Genomic DNA, 13,711 nt, shown 5'->3' on the forward strand with positions numbered 1-13,711 from the left:
CCAAGAAATTTCTTTAATATCAATAAAACTAATATAACACTTGGTACATATGGGGTGAATATCAACAATAAAAATATACAATTAGTGCTAGATAAAACTTCCTGTACAGGTCCAAGAATAGCATCTAAGGAAAAATGAAATAATTTTGATGTTCATAGTACGAAGAAGTGAAAATTTGTAGTAATTAAATACCAAATAATCAAAGCTGGTATATAGACAAGATCCATGTTAACATTAAATAACAAAAAAGCATTACAAATAGTATCAACAGGTCAAATTAAAAAGAAAGTACGATTTGAGAGTACTCGCAGTTACTGACAGCTAGTTCAAAGCCAAAACAATTAATAATAAAAAATCATGCATCAGAGACTAAAATCAACTAAAATACATCCCAGGGATTTAGTATTTTAACGTCATGAACAGTCAAAGAAGACATGACTTGTGCAATGCCAAAAATAAATGTATCGACAGGTAGTAGGATAGTTAGGAGTGACTTCTTTATAGATAAAATGTCTGCATGTTGAGTTATATTTACGAATGATGTCCTTATACCGATGATAAAATTTAGTAAATGTTTTGACTAGTTTATGATATCGAAAACCCTGGTGTAATAATTTTTCAGTAATACATAAATTTCTCTCGATAAAATCTAATACGTTGTTACATACACGAGCGAATCGTACAAGTTGAGATATATAAACACCATAAGATGGTGACAAGGGAACGTCACCATCTAAAAATGGATAATTAACGATAGGAAATGTAAAATCATCTCTTTTATCATATATTTTAGTATTAAACTTTCCATTAATGATATAGATATCAAGATCGAGGAAAGGACAGTGGTCATTGTTAGTATTAGCTTTATTTAAAGTAAGTTCAACAGGATACATTTCTTTAGTATACATACAACAAACTGACAATGCCAAGACAAAAAACTAAAAAAACAATCAAAAGACAAACAACAGTATACAAAACACAACATAGAAGACCAAAGACTGAGCAAACGAACCCCAACAAAAATCCGGGGTAATCTCATGTGTTAGAAAAATTGGCACTACATTTTATATTGGTAAAAATGAAATATTTGTATTTGTTTACTTTTAAATTTGCAATTTCACAGGACGGGAGAGGTCACATACCCTCTACGTCCACTTTGGTGATTCTGAAACAAGAAGTCTTATAGTCTTACTTTTGGAGTGTCAAGAACTCGTTGGAAGTACTTGATAAATTACATGCATATATTGGTGATTTTGAATCTGTTCAAAGTTTTGATTTTTCTACCCTATATACCACATTGCCTCACATTCTCATTAAGAAAAAAATTACACACCTAATTAAATGGGCATTTAAAAAGTCAGAATGTGAATATATATGTTCAAACTCTTTTAGGTCATTTTTTAGTAGCAATAAACAAAAAAACTATGTCAATTGGACATGCTTTGATACTATATATGCCCTTGAATTTTTACTAGATAACATTTTTGTTCGCTTTGGAGATTCCGTATATCGTCAGGTTATCGGAATTCCAATGGGGACTAACTGTGCACCACTTATTGCGGACCTTTTTTTATATTGCTATGAGTTACAATTTATGACAAAAATCAGCAAAGACCCATCGAAACAACATCTGATACACAAATTTAATAATACTTTTAGATATTTGGATGATATTTTAGCTCTCAATAATGACGACTTCAGTATGTATACTAAAGAAATTTATCCTGTTGAACTTACTTTAAATAAAGCTAATACTAACAATGACCACTGCCCTTTCCTCGATCTTGATATCTATATCATTAATGGAAAGTTTAATACTAAAATATATGATAAAAGAGATGATTTTACATTTCCTATCGTTAATTATCCATTTTTAGATGGTGACGTTCCCTTGTCACCATCTTACGGTGTTTATATATCTCAACGTGTACGGTTCGCTCGTGTATGTAACAATGTTTTAGATTTTAACGAGAGAAATTTATGTATTACTGAAAAATTATTACACCAGGGTTTTCGATATCACAAACTAGTCAAAACATTTACTAAATTTTATCATCGGTATAAGGACATCATTCGTAAATATAGCTCAACATGCAAACTTCTTATACGTTCAGGTATTTCACATCCAATTTTTTATGGAAATATTCTTTATAAAGCACAAAAATGTCAGTATTCACCTCTGAAGCTAACAAAACCTTTAAATAGACTTATTAAGAAGGGATATAGTTACGATACTGTTGTCAGGTCATTAAAGATTGCATATTTTGGCGTTAATATTGATTCACTTATAGGGTCTTTACATCGGCACTAAACACATTTATTTAAAAACCAGTTGTTGGCATGACACGGGTTATGTTCTTCTCATATATGTTATGATGGTATGATACTAAACCCCTAACGGGAAGGATTGTGCCTGATATTCATATGATGAAGACATAATCTTTCAATCAGTTTAATTGAAGTCTGGAGCTGGCATGTCAGTTAACTGCTAGTAGTCTGTTGTTATTTATGTATTATTGTCATTTTGTTTATTTTCTTTGGTTACATCTTCTGACATCAGACTCGGACTTCTCTTGAACTGAATTTTAAAGTGCGTATTGTTATGCGTTTACTTTTCTACATTGGCATAGGTATAGGGGGAGGGTTGAGATCTCATAAACATGTTTAACCCCGCCGCATTTTTGCGCCTGTCCCAAGTCAGGAGCCTCTAGCCTTTGTTAGTCTTGTATTATTTTTAATTTTAGTTTCTTGTGTACAATTTGGAGTTCAGTGTGGCGTTCATTATCACTGGGGTAGTATATATATTTGTTTAGGGGCCAGCTGAAGGACGCCTCCGGGTGCGGGAATTTCTCGCTGCGTTGAAGACCTGTTGGTGACCTTCTGCTGTTGTCTGTTTTATGGTCGGGTTGTTGTCTCTTTGACACATTCCCCATTTCCATTCTCAATTTTACTATAAACACCAAAAAATGATTAATTATATTTATCCATAAGTATCCAATAATTTCTCAACAATACATATAAGGATTTAATTTACCACTGGACTAAAGTAAAACATTATGGTTCAATACACGGGGTATTTAGTTTGGATATATAGAAGTTGGTTATTGTTTTCTATATAGAAGCTGGTCATTGTTCACTATATAGAAGCTGCTCATTGTTCACATAAAGAAGCTGGTCATTGTTCACTATATGAAAGCTGGTCATTATTCACATATAGATGTTGGTCATTGTTCACTATATAGAAGTTGATTATTGTTCACTATATAGAAGCTGGTCATTGTTCACTATATAGAATCTGGTCATTGTTCATTATATGAAAGCTGGTCATTGTTCACATATAGAAGTTGGTTATTGTTTTCTATATAGAAACTGGTTATTGTTCACTATATAGAAGTTGGTTATTGTTCACTATATAGAAGCTGGTCATTGTTCACTATATGAAAGCTGGTCATTGTTCACATATAGAAGTTGGTTATTGTTCACTATATAGAAGACGATCATTGTTCCCTATACAGAAGTTGGTTATTGTTCACTATATAGAAGATGATTATTGTTCCCTATACAGAAGTTGGTTATTGTTTTCTATATAGAAACTTGTTATTGTTCACTATATAGAAGATGATCATTGTTCCCTATACAGAAGTTGATTATTGTTCACTATATGGAAGATGATCATTGTTCCCTATACAGAAGTTGGTTATTGTTCACTATATAGAAGATGATCATTGTTCCCTATACAGAAGTTGGTTATTGTTTTCTATATAGAAACTGGTTATTGTTCACTATATATAAACTGGTTATTATTCACTATATAGAAGCTGGTCATTGTTCACTATATGAAAGCTGGTCATTGTTCACATATAGAAGTTGGTTATTGTTTTCTATATAGAAGCTGGTCCTTGTTCACTATATAAAAGTTGGTTATTGTTCACTATATAGAAGCTGGTCATTGTTCACTATATAGAAGCTGGTCGTTGTTCACTTTATAGAAGCTGGTCATCGTTCACTATATAGAAGTTGGATATTGTTTTCTATATGGAAACTTGCCTACTTGTTTACTATATATAAATATCTTTAATTTCCACTTTATTTGAACTTTTGTGGATAGTTGTCTCATTGGCAATCATCCCTCATCTCCTTATTTTTATATTGTTATTGTTTACTATATATAAGCTGGTCATTGTTCACATATATAAGTTGGCTATTGTTTTCTATATAGAAGCTGGTCATGATTGTTCACTATACATGAATATCTTTAAAATCATATTGAATGAATTCAGTGCCATTTTAAGATGAGGAGTCTTTTTTTTATATTTTGTGGACTAACCAAGGAGTATTCCTTATATGATTATACTTTGATAACCTAATAAGTCACGTGAGATCATCGAGATACGCAAAGTAATTATAAGTTTATTTTTTTTCGGTAGTAAGTCTGTCACTCTGCGGGTATTTTTTCAAAGCAAAATTGTGTTCACTAATATAATTTATTCTCATTCTAATTAAAATCGGACAATTCAATTTTGTAAAGCCACCACAGTTATTATAATATAATTCAACAGTTAAGAAGAAACAATACAGTCCAAATAACATGTTTTGTTATCAGAAACAAAATTTTGTTTTAACATTTTATCATTGGTGTTTGTGCCTTTTAAAAAAGTCGTGTGTATTCACAAAGTTTAACCTTTTACTTGTAGATTAAAACGAACGAGTATCGTGGATTCCAGTAAGGATGTCATGAGCAACACTATTTCGAAAAATATAATAAAAACGCTGTTGTGTATTTATAAAAAATAAGGAGATGAGGTATGGTATGATTGCCAATGAGACAACTATCCGCCGCCCAGAGTTCAAATGACGAAGACATAAGCAATTATTGGTCACCGTACAGCCTTCAACAATGAGAAAAACCCATACTGTATAGTCAGCTATATAAGGCTACGACATGAAAGATGGGAAACAACTCACACGAGAAAACTAATGCCAAAATTTTTAACAATGCAATTTACGAACAACAAATATGACGGACACGAACCCAAGACAATGTGCTTTTTCTTATTTGTTCATACACTTGTCTTTTTGCTTTCGTATACACTCGATTGAGACTAAGTCGTGTATGGGTAACATAATTCATTTGTACTCTGGTGGTTAGGTGTCTCATTGGCAATCATACCACATCTCCTTATCTTTATAACAATGAAATTACCAAAATCATCTTTACTTTGAATAATAACAATTTCGAAATCCCCTTTGTTGTTTAGAACTTTTGAATCGTCGCTCAATTTAACTGAGTCCATGAGTTGACCAGTGACAGTTTGAATTAATGTCATAAAAGCGCTTGTTTTCCTTATCTTTCTTGTCAAAGTTATTTCTTGTGAAACAAACTTCTCTTCCATGGAAATCAAGTGGAGAAAGTTTGATATATATCTTTTTTTGCATTTTTTGCCGAAAAATTTCCAGATGATGTAAAAAAAGAATAGAACAGTGTTTAATTTGTTTGTTTCTCTGTATAGAAATGTATTCAAATATCATGCACTATGTTCAAGTTTTATACATGTATCTTAAATGGTGCTTTCAATCCGTTTTGTGGTTTCTAAAGCAACAAAGTCATTAGTGCTCCTTGGAGATCTTGATTTTCGCATCAGAATAGCTTCTCTATCGTACCGATCAAAATATAAAGTTAGTGTGCAACACGCTATACCAGTTAAAGGTCGGCTGATGTTGCTAACTGATGTCCATATCATGGTATCAAGATCTAGGCTTTCTACAGATGTCAATCTTTCTCCATTGTTCCAGTTATAGCCACCAGCGACGTATATGACGTCTTCTAACATGCAGCATCCGAATTCAGCACGAGGTGTTAACATGTTGCAGACGAACTTCCACGTGTCGGCTGTTGGTGAGTATTTCTCCACTGCTTCGACACAGGAAATGGTACCTTCAGAATTTATAGTTGCACCACCAATGACCAATAGGGAACCTTTAACTTGAACCAACTGGGAGAAGAATCTTGGTATAGTCAAAGGTTTCCTTGTTTGCCATTTGTTTTCTGCAGGATGATACCGTTACCATCTTATCTCCTACAACAATATAATATGCATAGAAAACAGACTTGTATTGTGAGAAGACATCATTTATTTACCTATTTCTTCTTTTGCTTAATACACAATTTAGATGGGTTCCTTATATAGTAACCAATAGTCATAGAATTTGAGGTTTGATGTGTTCCTTATATAGTAACCAATAGTCATAGAATTTGAGGTTTGATGTGTTCCTTATAAAGTAACCAATAGTCATAGAATTTGAGGTTTGATGGGTTCCTTATATAGGAACCAATAGTCATAGAATTTGAGAGTTGATGTGTTCCTTATATAGTAAATAATAGTCATAGAATTTGAGGTTTGATGTGTTCCTTATATAGTAACCAGTAGTCATAGAATTTAAGGTGTGTTTGCCATGGCATTGTCTTGTTATTTTTCGTTTCGTGTTTTTTTTATCCACCCGGTATCTTCTTCCCTTTTTCGAAATGCTACACAGTTATAAGATCTTATAATGATTACACACAAATTTGTCTCGCAGACAAATGCCACTTGAAAAATATGATTGATTGGATTATGTACTATTGTTTAAATAAGTTCATGAACTCTAGTGTATACCGTATAACGATATGAGATAATGTTTATGTGTGATTACCATCAATGAACAGGATAGAAAGATTGATTGTTATAATTTGAGTAAAGTGATACAAACCTGAGCCACCCACAACATAAATACGCCCATTTAAAACTGCAGCAGCTACACATCTTTTAGGACTACAAAGAGGGGCCACTTCTTCCCATTTATCTGTGTTTGGATTGTATCTTTCTACTATATCAAGAGATTCGTTCTTGTTCATCCTTCCACCTGAAAAACATGGCATATCTAAAGTGAATACCTCTTGATATTTTTTTTTTAAATCAAGGATTCAATTCCATAAGGCAGCATTGCTATGAGACTGATTTCTGGTGTTTAAATCTGGTCTTTTTTGTGTTCCCTACTTTTTTTGCTTTTTTAATTATTATTTATTCGACCTTCCAACGTATTGTTTTGAAAATGGTCAATCCAAAAAAAAAGGTTGAAGCAGTGAATTAAGTATAATTCTTTTCAATATAAATTTGGTAAAATTCTTTTTGGAACATAAGACATAATTCAGCTTTTTAAGACTTTTTCAAGAGTATTTCGATATACATTTATGTTCTATATGTTAAAGATAATGAAAGCCCTGAGGACTAAACGTCTGTAAAGCAACCCCTACATTGAGATTACCAATTCAATGCACCGGACGTAGAAGATTGTAGCATGAAGCTGGTGTTAACCGGTTATCCAAATATAGGAATTTATAAGCCATACCTGCATCAAATTTCCAAAAAAAAATTGACAAATGTAAAAAGAATTTTAATTCAGATGATAAAATAAGTTTTTGATTCATAATGAATGTCTATTTACCTATAGCATAAAGCATTCCGTTAAGTGCCACCAGCTGGAAACTTTGTCGTTTGTATTTCATACTGGCAACAGCAAGCCATGTGTTAGTTCGAGGATCATATCTGTAAACAGTATTTTCTGGAGATTTGTGATTATTCGTTCGTTCTCCGCCAGCAACATACAAAAAGCCACCCAGTACAGCAACTACACACAAAAAAATACTGAATTACACTTACAGTCGTCATATTCATTCAGTTGGAGCATACATTGATTTTTTTAAACTTCCGATACAAGAGAAATCCGTTAGTTCGTTATAAAAAATCATGATATACAGTTATGGAACTTTTACTCGTAGAAATTAGCCGGCTCTTAAATGGAATTCATGATATACATATAAGTAATAGTTAACCGTGACCTTGGATTTCCTGGTATCTATGATGAAGTTACTTCCATCACTGCATGAAAATAATTTCAACCATGAATTTGATTAACTGATTTTAAGTAACAATGGTGTTTCAATCTAAATAAATTCCCATCGTACAATTTGACTATGGGTCAATTTTGTTTACTAAAAACCCTGTTTAATCCTAGAAACAGTAAAGTCGCAAAATAGGGACAAATTGCCCACCCACTTTCAAAGGAAAGAGCCCAAACCATAATTTTGTTTTAATCAAATCGATACGCACAGAGTTGTGCCTGACAAACGAAAGTGTATATTATCAAGAAGTAGGATTGGACTGAACAATTTGTTGACTGACGTGTGTACAATTTCATAGAAAGGCTTTATAATTTAAGGTAAACTGTTATTGAAATCTGCCATTCACACCAAATCAACACTAAATGCCTGCTAGCACACACGTAGATTCCAAGTATTATCGCGAAGAAACACAGAACTGAATTCGCACATACAACAATAAGGTGTCATACCAGCATGATGGTGTCGCTCTCCTGGTATGGTACTGACTGTCTCCCAACGCTCCTCAACGAAACTGTATCTGTAGATGTCATCACTGACCGATTCTCTCATTAATCTCGGAGCTCCACCAGAAATCAGTAAGCATGGTTGGTGAACAGGTTTACGTGGCAAAGTACGTGATGACTGAAAGATTGATTTTAAATAAAGTTCTTTGTTTTAAAGACGACTGGCGATAGCTAATTGCTATATGTGTTAGTCTCCGCAACATTGATTAATTTTACATTTATAGCTAAAAATAATGTAAAGATTCAAATATAATATAAATTTTATTACGTTATAACATAAAGATGTAAGTGACATGAAGATCGTATGTTACGAGTAGGTTTCAAACTATTCCCAGTCACTTATCAAAATTACGAACCTGTAGAACACTCTGCCTAGCAGGCATACAGTGATAGTGAAGGGCCTCTTTAACAAGATTTTGACATTCTGGTATGTTCATTAGATATTCTACAGACTCAATAGAATCTACAATAACAGAAGCGGGGAGAAGGGGAAGTCTGATCGCCATCATCAGATTGGTTGCATGTTCCAATCTGTCTACACGATCATGGTCGATCCACATAAGCATGCATTTAAACACTTCTAGTTCATCATCGGCTGCCAGATCATCTCTCTAAAAACAAAATATCAAATGAAACGTTTTTATCATTGTTCTTGGATCACACAAACAAATATACAAAAAGTACTGTGACTTATTACTCCCCATCCCCATTGTTTGGAAGTAAAACACTGATCCCTCTGTAAGCCCACAGGAATCTTAGAATTTCATGATCAAGCGATATCATGAGTAAAAGTGTTCGATTTTTTAAGAATAAAATCGTGCTATAAGTTTCTGAATGGTCGACAAATGGTGTTTGAAGAAATGTCAGATTTAGTTAAAATTTATAGGGACGTCTTAGTTTTTTCTTTTTCTTTTTTTATACTATACAACTCTTAATTTTATCTTGAAACTTAAGACTTGTTTAAACTGTTTTTTTGTAATATGAAAAGGGCGTTTTATTTCCAAACCTTTAATGCAATTTGATTGAACTGTTATAGTATGCTGTGTGCTTTACCATGTTTTGCTAGTGAATTTGGACTTTCGTTTCTCATAGAACCGTGTTTGATACATTTTTAGTTGATCATTGTCCTTTTTCAGATTTTTTTTAAATATTCAGTATAATAATACGTAATGATGAACCAGCAGGATCATAGCATTGTATACGTGTTGTTTAATTTCGTTTTCATTTATATACTGTAAATTATTATTATTTTTCGCTTTAACAGATGACAGATGATTTACCACAATTATACATCTATTTACTTGAATTCAATGCGGCTAACAAAAACACACAAGTACTTAGAATATAACTCGTCCTAAAAGAACAACAGCATTATAGACTATTAATCTGATTCACACGACAGGGAGTGATAAATGTACTGAACCAACATTATTATTATTATGTTTATTATTATTATTATTACTATTATTATTATTTAAAAGTAGGCATCTAAACCCGATCCAGTCACGCTTCAGTGATTCCCTATATAATCAACCAAAATTTTCACACGAAAAGGGGGGGGCGGGTCCCCCAGCCCCCCCCCCCCCCCCCCCCCTGGATCCGCCTATGTCAGTAAACTTAATAGTATCTATCGCATACCTTTAGTAGCGCCATTATTTGGTCGACTGGTAGTTCTTTATACCTCGATCTTCTGGAGATTAATTTGTAACTTTTAGCTGAAATTTCAAGGCTAGTATCGCATAGATTGTTTAAGTTAAATCTAAACGCAATGTCTAACATTCGAAGACAGTTCTTCAAAGTAACTGTTGATACAAGAAATTCCTCACAAACATCCTTTACATTCAAAAATCCTAACTTTGAAGCGGCTGCTAAAACACTTTCAGTATTACCGTCTGTTAAATGGACTTTTCCCGTGTACATACATTCTAGAATTCCTTCAAGTACATCCGGTTTAATATCAGAAAAATCTGTTTCCTTTGCTGAACATTTCTTCTCGACAAATAAATCATAGAAATAATCAAAACACGTGACAAGCAGAATTTTGTGAACCTGGAAAGCTTTGGTCTGTGAGGTTAAAACTAGATCACACATCAAATTCTGGCGCCATAAGACTTCGAAACCGTTAAGTATTGTATCAGACAAGTTACACACAGATTTTGTATTTTCATTTCTAACCAAGTCGGCGGAGACAGTCCTTTCATGAATTCTTCTCTGTAAAAGACGATCTTTATACCCTGTTCTACATCTTTGAGATGGAAAGTTTTTATCGTTCCCCCCAGTTGCCATTCCCATCGCTTTTCATGGCTCCGAACCCTTCTACAATATAGCTATGCCAATACTTGTGACGTAACAGGACACAACCGTTTTATGAAGCGACGTTATTTAATCATTAATTGAATAGGGTTTGCTAAGGCGTCTCTTTGACATGTTTCAAGTATCGTGTCAGGAAGTTTCTTTAAAGCTTACTGACAATAGATCAGACTCCTTTTTCAAAATCTTGTTAATAAAACAATAGCATGTGACAGTGGAACACTAACATACATGTACCTTTTAATAATTTGAATGAACATTTAATTCTACAAGCCGTTGTTATTTTATTTTATTTCCAGATATCTTATAAAGTTAATAAGATATCTTAGAAGTATTCTTTATAAGATATCTTATCTAATTTGAATTTAATCAGTTATCTTATTCACTTTATAGAATATATAAATTAGATTTATTACGGGTATATAGATGATATATCTCGTATAGTCATAAGATATCTTATTTTTTCCTAGTTCAGGTTTATTATTTTCGATATATTGGCCAACAAGACTGCACACGCTGAAATGTCTCGCCTGCTTAACAAGATTTCACCCCTGAAATGTCTCTCCTGCTTTACAAGATTTCACCCTTGAAATGTCTCACCTGCTTTACAGGACTGCACACGCTGAAATGTCTCTCCTGCTTTACAAGGCTACACACGCTGAAATGTCTCACTTGCTTTACAGGACTGCACACGCTGAATTGTCACCCATGCTTTACAAGAGTACACATGCTGAAATGTCTCTCCTGCTTTACAAGCGAGCACACGCTGAAATGTCACCCCTGTTTTACAAGAGTGCACACTTGTAAAGATTTGTAATTAACTTTATAAGATATCTTATTAACTTCATAATATAGCTTATGAGCTATACCAGATATCTTATATGATTGATTTTTACATCGCGATGACCTTGAGGGCATTCCGATGTATTGCTATCGCCTAGATTTCCATTACGTAACTTTCGTTTTGGGTTTGTAACCGACATATAAACATGATAAATACGCGGATATTAACGAGTGCAAACTAACATTTCTTATCGTTTGTTATAAATACATCTCTTCAATGAATACTGGTCAAAATATTTTTGTTTAGAACATAAATTAATAATATGAAAATGTTTTGTCGTTAGATATATATATATATATATAAGTAAAAAATCATTGATACTATCTATGCACACGTATCGAAAAATTGTGTTAAAGCATGCGGAAGAATATCTCAAGAATCCCGGCAAGGACCGGTAACTCTGTAATTGTTTTTGCGGGAAAATATGAATGCCTACTCATATCCAATCTTTTAGAAAAATCGAATTTTTACAGAAGAGTGTCCACCATGCACTTGCACTGCACTATTATCAGAAAAGTAAAATAGAATGATATGCAAATGGATGAAAATTATATATATATATGTAACTGTTATATATAGATTCTTACATTGGTACCAGTGGATTATCGGATTTATCCAATCGAGATAGTTAAATTATCAATTTTAAAGTCCGAGCCTCGGCGAGGACTTTAAAATTTATAATTTAACTATCGAAATTGGATAAATCCGATAATCCACGAGTAACTATGTAAGAATCTGTTTCTCTAATGATTAAAAAATAAATTTTCTTTTTTTGTTAAACGAAAATCCCCTTCGAGTGCCTTTCACATTCCACGAAGTTGTCAATTTCATTAACACCTGTTAGCATATTTTGATTCATCCAGTTAGCTAAAAAGGTTATGACCCTTAAAATCATCCAATGATCTTTTGAGATCACCGGCAACCACACGTTGATTAAATTTTTTTATACAATGGGTTCGGAAAGGGATAAATTTCCATAGAATTAGAGAAATTAATATAATATATAACAACAAACCAATATATACTGATTTGTATCACTGCAATATAATAGTTATTACGGTGAGGTTGAATTTCCTGTCATTTATTCATCATCCACGCATGAACTTGTCTCAGAAAAAAAATATATCTCTGTACATTAACCTCAGTTTCAGGTAAAGAGATGTGATTTTTTTCTGTGACAAGTGCTTTTGACCATCCACAAGAACTTGCGGTCATCCGATGTTCAGTACTTCAGTACTTTGATTTAGATATCTTGTAAACGTTATAAGATATCTTGAAAATGAAATAAATATAAAAACGGCTTGTCATAGATGTGTACATGTTTTTAAAAGAAAAAAAAACCATCTTTGTAATTAAAGTTTTTTTTTGCAAGCATATTCAGATTAAAAAGGAGAGATGATTGAACTCTGTAAACTAGTTTGACCACATGCAGACAGTATGTAAATCGGGATTTTCTGTGGTTATCTCTCACTGTTGAGTGTGGAATTCGGTGTTGACGGCAAGGTAGCTTTGTGGACAATGTTGTAAGTAATAATAGTTTCGCAACTCGAAAGGACATAAATGCATTTGTTCTTGGTGTTCATTGTAAAACTGGTGCAGCTAACTTTGACAAATGTGTTGAGAAGTACTTGATGAGGACCATCCTTGGACAATCATTGCCAAAACTACAGCAAATCCAATGTATTTCAGAAGCAATAACACAAGCAAGATATTCCTTGTTTGTATTCTCATTAAAACCTGTTTGTTTCAAGGGCAAGAAGACTCACTGAGTTTCGGTTCAATGAAGATTTCGGTAGATCTTAATTGCACTGATCATTTTTGCAATTAACATTTGTCTTTTAGCTCTCATAATTTTTCATAAGATATAAGCCAAAACAGTAAAGAAGCGCATTATATGGGCATCAACTATTCGGGTCTTAAATAATTTCTACAAAATGACAACATTTCAGGATGGTAGACAGTGATGTACTAATATATTTTCCTAGTTCAGGTTTATTATTTTCGATATATTGGCCAACAAGACTGCACACGCTGAAATGTCTCGCCTGCTTTACAAGATTTCTCCCCCTGAAATGTCTCCCCTGCTTTACAAGACTACACACGCTGAAATGTCTC

The 13,711-nt window shown here is 33.1% G+C and overlaps 1 protein-coding gene across 1 annotated transcript; it reads right to left on the reverse strand.

The window, feature by feature from the left end:
- Positions 1-5,558: 5,558 nt before the first annotated feature.
- On the reverse strand, positions 5,559-10,820 carry LOC127733341 (kelch-like protein 31). The gene is made up of 6 exons (XM_052242710.1): positions 10,081-10,820; positions 8,799-9,053; positions 8,389-8,560; positions 7,483-7,665; positions 6,691-6,900; positions 5,559-6,058 (listed from the first exon to the last, which is right to left on the reverse strand). Exons 1-6 carry the CDS (start codon positions 10,732-10,734, stop codon positions 5,559-5,561), a joined length of 1,974 nt encoding a protein of 657 aa, XP_052098670.1. The 5' UTR covers positions 10,735-10,820.
- Positions 10,821-13,711: the final 2,891 nt, after the last annotated feature.

Source organism: Mytilus californianus, unplaced genomic scaffold (genome assembly GCF_021869535.1).
Source record: "Mytilus californianus isolate M0D057914Y unplaced genomic scaffold, xbMytCali1.0.p SCAF_3, whole genome shotgun sequence".
Taxonomy (NCBI): Eukaryota; Metazoa; Mollusca; class Bivalvia; order Mytilida; family Mytilidae; genus Mytilus; species Mytilus californianus.